This window comes from Saccopteryx leptura, chromosome 13 (assembly GCF_036850995.1).
Source record: "Saccopteryx leptura isolate mSacLep1 chromosome 13, mSacLep1_pri_phased_curated, whole genome shotgun sequence".
Taxonomy (NCBI): domain Eukaryota; kingdom Metazoa; phylum Chordata; class Mammalia; order Chiroptera; family Emballonuridae; genus Saccopteryx; species Saccopteryx leptura.
This window is the reverse complement of record NC_089515.1, coordinates 14,051,058-14,064,504: the sequence shown is the minus strand read 5'-3', so window position 1 is coordinate 14,064,504 and position 13,447 is coordinate 14,051,058. Positions and strand designations below refer to the sequence as shown.

Below are 13,447 nucleotides of genomic sequence, written 5' to 3'. Positions count from 1 at the left end.
GATTATAGAGTTTGACTGTGCCCTTTTGGGACAAGTCTGGCCTGAGGAAAAGATAACAGGGGAACACATCCAGCCACACACTAGAATCACATGCTAGCACTTCAGGGGAAAGGGTGATATGCCAGGGAACCGGGTCTGTTCTGCAAGGAGAGCAAAGTTAAACAGCCCAAAATATTCCAGTGATGTCAAAAATAACCTTACAAATCGATCTGGGTCATGATGGACAGCAAGGGAGAAAGCCGGGCGCTGGCAGTGGCCCCAATTATTTGACCTTTCTTCCCCAGCCCATCTTTATTCTATAGGGGCCCATTTTATGTCATGAGAACTGTCCCTCTCCACCAAGCTACATGGCAAACTTTAATGGGTTGGATTTTTCCGGGCGCTGTGAGTCAGAACATCTCTGAGGTCCACTGATTCATTTCAGTAGCTCTCCATGGCTACAGAACTTGGGTGAGAAAAGATCTCTAAACAGCAACCAAACACAACTTGGGGGCTATAGTAAAGCACCTGCAGTACAAATAAAGAAACAGCCACCTAATGTGTCAGTAAAGGTCCTACCTTCCTTTACCTAATATATCTGCAGACCTTTACGTTGTAGGGATATAAGACTAAGATACAGAATGCATCAGACATGAATGTACACATGAGATTTTTTCATTTTAGTGCAAAACAGTTATTTCACTTTTGGGGAATAGCTTTGACTTCGTTTAAAGTTGCAGTAAGTGCAATTTTAATGCAGAACAATGCAGTCACTGGGGAAGTGATTTTAAAGGTCCTTAAAAGTTAAACAGGGTTACCACAAAACCCAGCAATCCCACTCCTAGTGATATAGCCAAGAGAATTGAAAACATGGCCACACAGTGTTCCTAGCGGCATCATTCATAATACCCCCAAACGCAGAAACAACCCGAATATCCGTCCGCAGATGAACAGAAACACAAACTGTGGCACATCCATAAAATGGGATATTATTCAGCCATGAAGAGGGATGAAGTAGCAATCCACGCTATAACATTGATGAGCCATGAAAACGTTATGCAACGTGAAAGAAGCCAGACACGAAAGGCCAAGGTTGTGCGACTCCAATTATATGAAATGTCCAGAACAGGCCAGTCCTTGGAGACAGAAAGTAGATCAGCAGTGGCCAGGTGCTGGGCAGTGACTGCTAAGGGATACAGGGCTGCTTTGGGCAGTGATAAACTACTCTAGAATTACAGAGTGGTGATGGCCGCACAACTTTGTCAATACACGAAAAAAACAAACAAACATAGAATGTACATGTTAAAATGGTATATTTTTCGGGCATGTGAATTACATCTAATTTTGAAACAGTAGGAAGTACCTTGATTTACCAAGTGCTGCATTTACACTGGAAAAACAAAAATCATTAAGACATTGTCTTGCCACTAAGATCTTACCCCCCCCCCCCAAGGAGGGACCGGCAGACGGAGGGAGGGACCTGCAGACGGAGGGAGGGACCAGCAGACGGACAGAGGGAAGCAGGCAGAGAGGGGCGTGGACAGGTGCTGTGTGCGGTTAGGGAGGCCCGAGCGTTACACCTGAGCTCAATCAACCTCACACAGAACTGAAGACATTTCTCATAAGCCTGAGGCTGCTGCTCTTCTGCACGTTCGACAGGAACGAAGAAGGCTAGTTCCTCTTCTGCTCCCACCTCTAATTCACATGATGGGGTCTGGGAGAATTGTTCTCCAACTTCCTGTGCGGTGGGGCTGATATCAAACTTCCGTTTCTATCTTGAAGAAGCACCTCGGATGCGAATACATCCCATAAGCCAGGGGTCGGGAACCTTTTTGGCTGAGAGAACCATAAACGCCACATATTTTAAAATGTAATTCCATGAGAGTCATACAACAACCCATGTACGTTATGCATTATCCAATAAAAACTTGGTGTTGTCCCGGAGGACAGCTGTGATTGGCTCCAGCCACCCGCAACTATGAACATGAGTGGTAGGAAATGAATGGATTGTAATACATGAGAATGTTTTATATTTTTAACAATTATTATTTTTTTTCTTAAAGATTTGTTGGCGAGCCAGATGCAGCCATCAGAAGAGCCACATCTGGCTCGCGAGCCATAGGTTCCCAACCCCTGCTAAGCCATCTAGAGTTCTGAAATCCTTAGATCTGAAGGGCCTGTGCATTCTGATTGCATGCCGGGTTTCTTGAACGCACGCTGGGTTGGAGCCTCCGGAAGGGACCATGGCTCTCCTGCTTTCTTCGCGGCTCAGTGACCAGCACACGGCTGGCCCATCTTCCCCAGGCAGCCCGCCTCCTGCACCCTGGAGCCCTCCAGACTCCGGGCCGTGCACGAAGTTACCAGGCGTCTAGCCTGGGGAGCACTGGGTCGTACCGTGGAATCACTAGGATTAAATGATGTTAAGTCAGGGCATTCGGCCAAGGTAAGCCACTCTTCCTAAGAATCACCTTCTTCAAAGCCAGAATAAAAACAATGCCAGACAACAGCCTTCACCGGCCTTACCCTCTGACTTTAAAGATTAGCTTTTAACTATATAGAATTAAACCTAGTGGGGTATTTCTGCATATATAGCTAATCAAGGAAGTAAATTAGATGAGAACATTTCCTGTGAAAATAGTTACTTGTCCATATCCCTGGGCCTAAAACAATAAATAAATTAAAAAAAAAAAAAAAAAAACTAAAACAAAATCCAAAGAAACAAAATAAGGCTGGACCAGGCAGGGTCAGCCAGGTGAAACATGTCTCCTATTTTTTCTTTCTTTCTGTGGTCACATCATGGAGCTATTTTCCTTGCTCCTATTTTGGGTGACTCTTACCTGTTTCCCAGCTCCAGTCCCTACTTTCTCTTCCCTCCTTATGCCAGGGCCACGTGTCCTTTCCTTCCTGCAAAACTAATGTGTATTTATTACTTAACCACTTACTTCACTCCTCACACATGTGCGGCGGGAAGGAGCGGCGGGAAAGAGGGAACTGTCCCTCACAAACCTACTAAGCGCTCACAGAGTTTCTTCTTCTGCACTTCCACTTCCTTCCAGTCTTCATAATGTTACCACAACGTAGGTAGTGTTCGCCACATTTGACCTGTGATAAAACTGAAGCTCAGGAACGTGTTCAGGTCACACATCTCAAGAGCAGTGCAGAACTGAGCACTGGGCAAGGTGGTCCGACCACATAGCACTGACTATGCGGCCACGACACCACACTGCTTCTCCGCGCCTCGGCTACTGAAGACAGGCAGGCAATCTGATGTCCAGTATTCTGATATCGTGATTCGTTCACTCAGTAACTCATGCACTTACAGCCTGTGTCCATGCCAGGTGCTAACAGGAATAAAATGTATGAATGTGGTCCCCTCTGTACCCGCAGGGAGGGACTCACAGAGGACTGAAAGGGAGAGGCTTAGCCACAGACACCTCCAGTAGCGACAGGGACAGGAGCTGGGGAAGCTGGCAGCGACGTGGGGCCAGAGGGCAGACGAGCCTACCCAGGAGGAAAGGCTGAAGCTGAACTCTGTTGGAGGGCCTGGGAGGGGGACACGGAGCAGCAGAACTGCCGGCACAGAGAGAGCCCAAGGTGACAGGGTCCTTCAAACATCTGTCACTAAGAAGTCTGGTGTGGGTTAATGGTAGGACAGGACAGAAAGGCAGGGCTCAACCATCAAGGGTTTGAAACCATGCGTCTGGGAAATATCATCAAACTAATGGAACAGGAAGCCTCAGGAAGTTAATGGGAGTGATTGATGACTATAAATCAAAGAAAAAATGCAAACTTTCTAATGCTGGGCCACAGAGCTGGTCTCACGTCTCTCTCCTTCTGTCCGCCCCAGATGCAGAAGGCACTGTCCACCACGGATCATTTCCATCCTCGTGGGAATGAAAGTCCAAGGGAGACCGTGGCTTTGCGGGAACCACTTTCCGTCAACAAACCGGACGTGGCCATGGCGGCCAGGCGTGCTGGGGGACTGAGGCCATGGTAGTGCACCTCCCTGAGAGCCCCAGACTCCTGTTACTGCTTTGTGTTCTGAACACCCACTAATTGTCAGGCAGGGGCCCCAGCCACTTCTGCCATATCTCCCAGGATACGTGCTCTCCACGGCCAAGTCAAACCCTTCACGTTGAGTCTGAGGTTTACAAAGTGTTAAAACCGTTTCCCAACGCAGCCTCTCAGTACCACCGGGAAGACGTGCTAAGACACCTCCAGAGTCTTGAGGAAGATGCTCTTCACACTGTGGACAATAAAGTGCTTTGGCCTTTGACCCACACTGTCCAGGGCCTTCTTGGCCCTTTGATCTACATACCTGATCCATGGGGTTGGGATGAGTGATAGCAAATGGGATAAAAAGGAACACGAAAAGTTATAGAATTATAGTGTTACATGTTATGAATACATATAGAATAGGTTGATAACACTCCAGAAACAACTTGGTGTAACTCCATGACGTTCTCTCAGGTGGTAAATCTGAGTCTTTGGGTCCTGGGGAGACCATCCCACGTGAACGTTTTACTACATCCTGGGTGCAGTAAACAGCACGTGCATGAACCAGAGCAACATCGCCTTTCTGTCTTCAGGAGCATGGACTGAGTTTCCAGGGAGGGGCCTGCCAAGTCTACTTGGGTCCCTGATCTCCGGTGCGGAACACTCTGCTTTGGGCTTTGAACCCAGCTGACAACATGATCACTGAACCCTCTCCAGATATCCTCAGGGCTTTTGATAACAGTGCCAGTCTCTTCTTGTTTGTTTGTCAAGAAGGAAATTGCCCTAAATAGGCTCTTTCATTTGGACTAGACCTAAAAGCTCAGGACAGAAAGAAACACGAGTTCAAAAACTTACTCTAAATTCCTAGGTTAGGGCAAGAGAAAACCCTGAACAGAGACTCATATTTATGAACGAGGGAAAAGAAATGTTTGCTAACTTTCCTGGTACAATTTGTTTTATAAGAGAATCTTCAAATGTGAGTAGCTACAATACTTAATTAGCACTACGCCACAGTTCACAAATGATAAGTGTGCCAGTGCTCCGCAGGTCTCGTGGGTGACTTGACCTTACGCACCTAGGGGAGGCCATACCACGTCAGGGTGAAGACCATGAACTCGGGTGTCTGGCCAACCCGGGTCCAAATCTAGCTCTTCCACTCAATTACTTATGTGACTTTTGGCAGGTTTCTTAACTGCATATGCCTCAGTCTCTCACTTGTAAAAGGAGGATTCAAAGCAAGGAGTACTTGCTTTGTTGAGTTACTAGGAAAATTAAATGGAGGGAATAAGAAAGCACTTGGCACCATGTTGGAGACACAGCAGACCCTTAGTAAAGGACAACGGCTCTAGAACTACACCCACTAATAGAAAGTTCCATCCATGTGCAGAAGCTAATGTTTATGTTCACTAATACATTTGCTTCGTCTACACATCCCAGCTTCTCGCCAGTTCCTCTTCTTATACTTAAATGGGAAAAACAGTTCCTTCCCTACTGATTTCCGAGTGTTGTTTTTTTTTTTTTTTTTGAGCATGACAAAGGAGAGACACGTGGACGGGCATTTGGAAAAGCGTAGCACCCCGCACAACGCACACAGGAGCTGAGCCCCAGACAACAGGAAGCCACGGCATCTTCAGGTCTTTCTGGCAGCTGCAGGAGACCTTTGCCAAAACAGCCCTGAGCGTCCTGCCAGGAGCCGCTCCTGTGCTCTGGGGCTCCGCTAGCACAGGAACACGGTGACTGCAGGAGGGCGCGCTTCCTCTGAGCACCTGTCCTCGACAGGATACTCCGAGTACACAGAGTACCTTCCTGGGAACCCCACTTCCTGTGCCGTGTTTATAGTCCTGGATCCCAGCAGCACTGACACTGGACTTCTGTTGCATCACCACAGTGGAAAGCAAACAATAGAAACTGTTACTGTTTAAAAATAAACTATTTTATCATTGTTCTTGCAGCTAACATTTAGTGGCTGCATGCATGTGCTGCTATAGCAAGCACTGTTGATATGTTTTGTTATTTAACCCTTATAATCAATACTTTCCCTTAGACCTGGGCAGGCATGGCCCCTGCCCCAAACCACAGCTTCCTCAAAAATATCTAAGTCCCTGTCTTAGGACCAGTGGGGCCAGCAGTGCTGTCTCGGGAGGACACTGCAGCCTCCTCTCTGCATCTCTCCTATGTGGTGCAGAAGGTTGACTAGATGCCCTGAGCAGCCCGAGCCCTCCTGCCAGTGCCGGTCTCTCAGGGCCCTGGAGGCAGTTCAAGTCCAGGAGCGGAGTCTGGTGAACAATCACTCCCTCGGGCTGGCATGGCATTTCTTTCCCATGATTGAGCAAGACTGGCTTGCTGACATACTGATTTGGAGCAACTCAAATTGTTTGTGTATTCAGGGGCCTCATAAAAAAATATGATTTAGGGATTCATACACCCTAGGGGGAATGCCTGCTCATAGCAATCCTGCAAGGCATGCATTCTTCTGTGCAGACCTTATATGCACAGATGGAGAAACTGTGACCTGGAGATATTCATTTCCCAAAATAACACATTTAGCATGTAGAGGAGCTGGGACTTAAATTCTGGAATGTCCAACCTCAAAGCCACACACTGAACTAACAATCCCCCAGATTTCCTTATCTGCCTCCACTAAGATACGGATATCTCAATGATGGTTAGCCTTTCCTTTGCCCAGGGCTCTCCCTGATACTGTTTATTCTCCTGTTCTCCTGCGATTGAAACCGCCGGCAAGCCATTGTCCAGCACGCTCTCATTCAGCCGCTCTTTACCTGGTCTCCCCTGACTTCCTGCCTTTTCCCACGGGCAGACCTTATCTCTTTCATGAGCATCAAGGCTAGTTCCAAAGAGACTGATTGGAATCTCTTTCAGTGGAAGCACCAAACCCATTCACAATAGAGTGTTAGCTCTGGCAGACATCAAATGTTTAGTTTTTGTCCCTAATTGGGGAATAACCTCTATTTTTTTTTCCTCAGTAAAGAATTGTAGGCATCTGCCAGCATACAAAATGGATATTTGAGCAAGGTGCCCTAAACTGGAATAGGCATGGCCCATTGGTTGTGAACAAAGTTCTTCCAGGGCAGCTTAGAAGGGGCCAGGGGCGGAAGCCATGTCTTCTCCGCCCCTACTCCTGGCTCCCCTGAGAAGGATGAAGTGGAGACAGTTGGAGAGTGGGAGCGCCAAGGAACTGTCATCATCAGCATGTGTCACCCAGTACCCTGTCCTGCCTTGGCACTGATCTGCTAGCCAGCCCCTCCCTGTCCCAGTCGAAGCTCAGTAGAGCCATATATGAAATGCAACCCACTAGGACAGCTAGAATAAGAAAGTCAGACGATAACAAGTGTTGGCAAGGTTGCAGAGAAACTGGAACCTTTATATGCTGTTGGTGGGAATGTAAAATGGTACAGCCATCTTGGAAAACAGTCTGAGATTTCCTCAGAAGGTTAAACTTTGGAATTACCATAGAACCCAGAATTTCCGCTCCTAAGTAAGTATATACCTAAGGGAATTGAAGACATACATCCACACAAATACTTGTATATGAACGTTCACAGAAGCAAGAGTCAAAATAGCCAAAAGGTAGAAGCAAGACAAAGTGATCATCAACTAATGAATGGATAAACAAGATGCGGTCTATCCACACAATGGCATGTTACTTAGTCACAAGAAGGAATGAAGTGCTGATACATGCTACAGTATGAATGAGCCTAGAAAAGGAAAAGAAACCAGACAAAAAAATCCATCTATTATACCATTTCACTCATATGAAATGTCCACAATAGGAAAATCTTTAGAGACAGAAGGGAGATTAGTGGTTTCTTAAGACTGAGGGTGGGGATGAAGAGGTTGAGGTGGGAATGGGGGAATAGCTAAAGGGCACAGGGTATTTTTTTTAAGATAATAAACATACTCTAAAATTCACTATGGTGATGGTTGCCCATATCAGTGAATATATAGAAATCACTGAGTTACAGACTTCAAATGGGTAAAATGTATAGTATATAAATTATTGTATATCTTAGCCCTGGCTGGTTGGCTCAGTGGTAGAGTGTCAGCCTGGCATCTCGAAGCCTTGGGTTTGGTTCCCAGTTAGGGCACACAGGAGAAGTGATCATCTGCTTCTCCAACTCCCTTCCCCTTCTCTCTTTCTCTTTTTCCCTCTCTCTCTCCTCCCCTCCTGCAGTGATGGCTCTAATGGTTCAATCAATTTGGCTCCGTGAGCTGAGGATAGCTCCATAGCCTGGCCTCAGGCACTGAAATAGCTCGGTTGCTGAGCAACGGAGCAGTGGCCCCCAGATGGGCAGAGCATCACCCTATAGGGGGCTTGCTGGTGGATCCTGGTCCAGATGCATGTGGGAATCTATCTCTCTGCCCCCCTGCCTCCTCACCTCTCAATAATAATAATAAAAAAAGATGAACTATATCTCAATAAAGCTATTAAAATTAATTGTAAAAACAAAACAAAGCACCTCCATATAGGTTAACTCTCTTATCTCAACCTTAATCCAACCCTGCCCTCCTTCCCAGCTGTCTAAGATGGCATAGATTCTCCTCCCTGGCTCGTTTGGTTCATCTTCACATTTGTAGGGACCATGTCCAGTATCCTTCTGCCTCCTGTATTAATTCTGGTACTGATTTTGTCAAGGCGTAGGCAGCTGGGTGGGTGTCATCATCAGCAATGAAGGCACCATTGTAACATCAGAGACTGACACTTCCAAGGGCACTCACTCTGTCCTTCGACCAGGCTTTCCCCACTTCTTTCCCAGGCAGATGGACGAGTGACCATATTTCAATGAGCTTCATAGAAAAGAAGCCTCAGCAAGTTCTTTCAATATTATAAGCCTTTTCTTTTTAAGTATTTCATTAGATGATCCTTCCATAGGCAGTGACACAATTTAGACTTTGACTTTACTTAGGTCATTCTTTACGCATGTCAATCTGCTGCCCTAAACATTTCTTTTCCATTCGTCCTTTAGCACGTAAAAGCCTCTGTCCATAGAGATCTTTCTTTTCTATCCTACTTCTTGCTTCGATAATTATTTGTAGCAAGTTTGGAAAGAGACATGTTGGTTACTGAGATGATAAAGTCATGGATAACAATACCCTCAGAATTTAGCTCCATCGCAGTGCATTCTCCATTCCTCCCCCCTTCATTATCTATGAAGAACATTGCTTCCATGGAAGACTATGTTATGAAAGAATTGTTTTAGAGAGTATGGACCAGGAGCCAATCAAAAAGACACACAGCCATGTGTGGAGTGGGCTCTTTCACTTACCCAGAGGATCGGAGTTGTTAAACAAGTGCTCGGACGGGCAGCAGACCTCAGGGTGCAGATACAACAGGTGGGTGACGGTGGCACGCCTGTGCATCGTGGGGTAGGGGCTCCCAGTGATACTCACATCCTCGACCACCAGCCTCCTTCTATAGGAGCCCCTGGGGCCGGTTCCCTCCGAGGAGCTGACTTGGCTTTTCTCAGAGCTGCACAACTTCCCCAGACACTTTAAGCCAAGGAAGGAAGGCATCTTGGCATGAATTGGAGAGAAATAGGAACTAGACACCAGGAGCCTGGGCAGCTGTGCTTCCCTACAACTCTCCAGACTCCTTACTGTTTTCCCTTCTCACTGCCCAGCAAAGAAGATTAAGGAAGATGTATTTAAGTGATTACCCTCAAGAGCTTAGGGCTGACTATACGCAGATGATCGGGTATGAAAATAGCTGCTACTGGAAACCCAAGACTATTTCAGTCTGACACATGAACGCATATTCAAAAATCAGATTAATATCCAGAGCAGCAGGCTTCGTCAAACTTTTTATAAAAACCGCCCACTTTTTCAGTGCTGGTCAACCTGGTCCCTCCCGCCCACTAGTGGGCGGTTCAGCTTTCATGGTGGGCGGAGCAGAGCAACCAAATGGTGCCGTGATTGGCCCACCATAAAAGCTGGAACACCCACTAGTGGGCGGTAGGGACCAGGTTGACCAGCACTGCAAAAGTGGGCAGTTTTTATAAAAAGTTTGACAACGCCTGATCCAGAGCATGGGAAAGAACATCGCTGCAATATCAAAAAGAATTCACCTGAAAATATCCCTCGTAGGTTCAGTCTCAACTGGTAAGAGTACTGCGAATAGGACTAGATTGTACACAATCTAAAAATGCAAGTCAGAGAATAGTAGAGATCCTAATTTCAAGTTCCCACACGTGGAAGCCTCTTTTCAGCTCTCAGGAAGCGAAGAGTAGAGACCTCAGTCAGAGCTCTCCAGCTTCCACCAGCAGCAAGTCCAGCTCCTGGCCACAGGCACCGAGCCAATCCTTCCCAGTTTCTAGAAGGAAACCCCTTCCTCTCACCTGAAGACAATCTTTCTGCCTCACTCCATTAATCCAATGCTGACGATACTCTTAAATGTTGTTTCGTGGTTTTCTGCTATTGCAGACTCTCGCAGAATCACATGATAGAGAGAGGGTTATTGTGTAGATAGCTGTGTGTTTGCACAATGTTGAAAGCTAGCAGGACCCTCATGCAATTAGAGGGATGGTATACAAAGGACACCCTGGGTAATAAGCATTTACCCTCAGACATCTCCTTGGTAAGGCTAAACACAGGATGTGACGGTCTGTAGCTACACAACACTCCCAAGTCAGAGTGCATAAACCCATACCCTTTCTCCTGTCATGGGCTATTGTGTTTTAATACAATTTTCTTTTCTTAAAACTCTTACTTACTTTAAACAGAAGAATCATAGAGCTGGAAAGGCCTTTGAAGGTAATCTAGCCTAGTGGTTCCCAAACATCATGGCATGTAAGAATCTTCTGTAGAGCTTTGGAAAAATGCAAAATCGAGGACCCTAGCTCAGACCTCCAAATGAGATTCTTTGGGAGTGGGGCCCAGGAACTTGTGTTTCTCAAAGTCCCCCAGACCAGGACCAACAGTCAGGAAGCAGAGACCTACTCCAGCCACTTCACCTAAAGGTGAGGAAAGTAAGTCTCAGAAGCTAAGTGACTTTGCCATGACAGCACAGCGGGCCCGCGGTGGAGCCAGGTCTCCTGACTCATGGGTTATGGCTGTCCCTACCACCGTCATTAGGTCCTTCCACAAAAGGTGCAGACAAGTGAGGCAGAGAACGACAGCTTCGCCCAAATGTTACTAGCTCCGCTCCTAAACCTCAACGCAGCCTTCAGCAACAGAGTTCAAGAGCCAGAGAAGTCAAATGTGCCAGAATGATTCTAGTTCAATGGGGAGGCATAGGGGGAATGGAAGGGACAGACTCTGTCCCAGAGGCCTCAGGCTCGGGTGGAGCTGGGGAGAATAGAAATACGGGAGTTGTCTGCTACCCTGGTCACGTGGTGAAATTTCTGTTCTCAAATTTTAGGAGTTAAGCCCTATACTAACATTGCCCTCAGAACGAATCCTTCCAATGTCCCCCTCTAAAACCAGTTTGCAAAGCAAGGAGAACACTCTGTAGGTGTCTTTATTTTTGTGTGTCTATTTTGAAGAGCCTTAGGGTATACCATGGAAGATATACTGCTCACAAAAATTAGGGGATGTTTCAAAATGAATATGAAGCCATATATACATATTATGTATACATATATACATACAAAATATTATATATGTATATAATATTTAATTGACGTCACCCAAAGCGTGGTTCCTCAATTTATTTCAAACACCTATGCCCAAGGCCCATCTCAGACCTACCAGGTTCTTCTAGAGTGTTCCTGTCATAAACATTGCAGTGTGGGAATCTCTGCCCTATACCATCAATTCCTTCTTCCTCTGGGTAACTTCCTAGAACTCTCCTCTTTGCAAACTGGGAACACGGGCAATTCTATCTACGTATGTGTTCACCTGGCTTGTTGGTGCAGCACATATATGTGTTTATATCGAAAAGTTGGAGGCAGACACTTTAAACACAGGCTGTGGGACATACTACCAATACACAAACATAATTTAGACAGATAAGGTGATCATTTTCTTCAAATTCAGCATCTTCTGAATAAGACAAAGTGTTACAATTCCAGGACTAAGCCATTCTGCCTCCTTGGTCCCTAAACTTGTCAAGCATTTCCCATTAAAACAAATTTTATAGCACTGCCTGTACTTCAATGCTCAGCTGTTGCATCAGCGGACCATATTCAGGCTACTCCTATATTATTGGATAAGTTCATATGTCCATATATTTAGTTGAGAGGTAATTGTGTTCTGATAAGACTGGAAAAAGGAAAAAATTAAATTCTCCGTCAATAAAAGAATTACATGTAAGAAGATGAATGTATTATATGAATCTTCCGTCAGGATAGAAAGCATACTAAATGCAGACCATAAAGAAGGCTGAGGAGGTCACGGAGGTTTGCTTGCTTTTAAAGACAATCTGACTACATGTAAAGGTGAGGGGCAGCACTCCTTTCTCGGGTCGGGGAGAGAGCTAAGGGTTCAGATGCTGGGTGTTAGGGGTTGGAGCCAGCAGTGACAATGGGCAACCATGAACTAAGTTCCACTTCCCAGGATGCCCAGAGTTCTTAAACTATTATCTTCGACACAGTTCAGGGTAACCACCCAGCAGAGGCCAAGCCTCCAAACCGAAAATACACTTTCAGTGGCACCTGCCTGACAGCAAACTCTTCAGCCATAAAAACACAGTGTGGAGAAGATCCCTAGAGAAGCACCCGCAGATCCATTTCTTCCATTCTTGCATGAACATCAGCCTCCTGCCACAGCCCACATGAGATTACAGTCATAGCATTCACCAAGCAGTGTAGCAATTTTTGCAACAGTTTACGTGGTTATACGATAAGGTGTCACAATATACCACACTACAAAGCCAATGCTAACTACAAATGCTTAACTTTTACCCAACGGTTTGGCTGGCCTGCCTATTTTATCAGAAACAGTCCCACTGCCCCAAAGGGAGTTTTTCTGTGATAAACTGTGAAAAGAAATCATCAACAGGCAAATTCACCAAAAGACTTCAACCCACATCAAGACCCCTGGGCATCTACCTTTGCATGTGGTAGAAACTCAATAATAAAATGAACCCCAACCTAAAAGCTACACAGTGCTCAGGGGACAGATGGCACCTTAATCATGCTTTTAATTCTCCAGTCACAGATCAGTCCCCACAGCAGTTCTTCACAAATAAATTCTGACTTTAATTTTATTCTATGTAATAATATGGATCTTTTTTTTTTTTTTTTGTCAGACAAATGTCAACCTCCCCCTTTAAATCACCTGCTAATTTCTGCCTGATTCTTATTAAGAAAAAATCACCACCTTTAAAATTAGAAACTTTATGGAATTTCGTTTTCTCAGGAAATGGTCTGAATTTATAGCCTGTGGCTTCATCAGTGACTGCGGGGTTACTTGCTTTTCAGTGTTTGTTTTAATTAGAAATGAGCAAACAAAGGACTCAGCAAGCCTATGGAAAACACCTACAAAATCTCCCAGTACTCAGGATGACCTCTGCTGC

The 13,447-nt window shown here is 45.7% G+C and overlaps 1 protein-coding gene across 21 annotated transcripts in view; it reads right to left on the bottom strand.

The window, feature by feature from the left end:
- ABLIM1 (actin binding LIM protein 1) overlaps positions 1–13,447 on the bottom strand; it is a 277,495-nt gene that overhangs the window by 176,426 nt on the left and 87,622 nt on the right. For 6 of the 21 annotated variants that reach the window (XM_066354686.1, XM_066354687.1, XM_066354669.1 and 3 more), the window contains exon 1: positions 9,261–9,522. The exons of the other annotated variants lie outside the window; for them this stretch is intronic. In XM_066354686.1, the coding sequence (XP_066210783.1) occupies positions 9,261–9,507 (247 nt within the window). In that variant the 5' untranslated portion in view covers positions 9,508–9,522. Of the gene's footprint in view, positions 1–9,260; positions 9,523–13,447 lie in introns of those variants that run through there. 21 annotated transcript variants of the gene reach the window in all.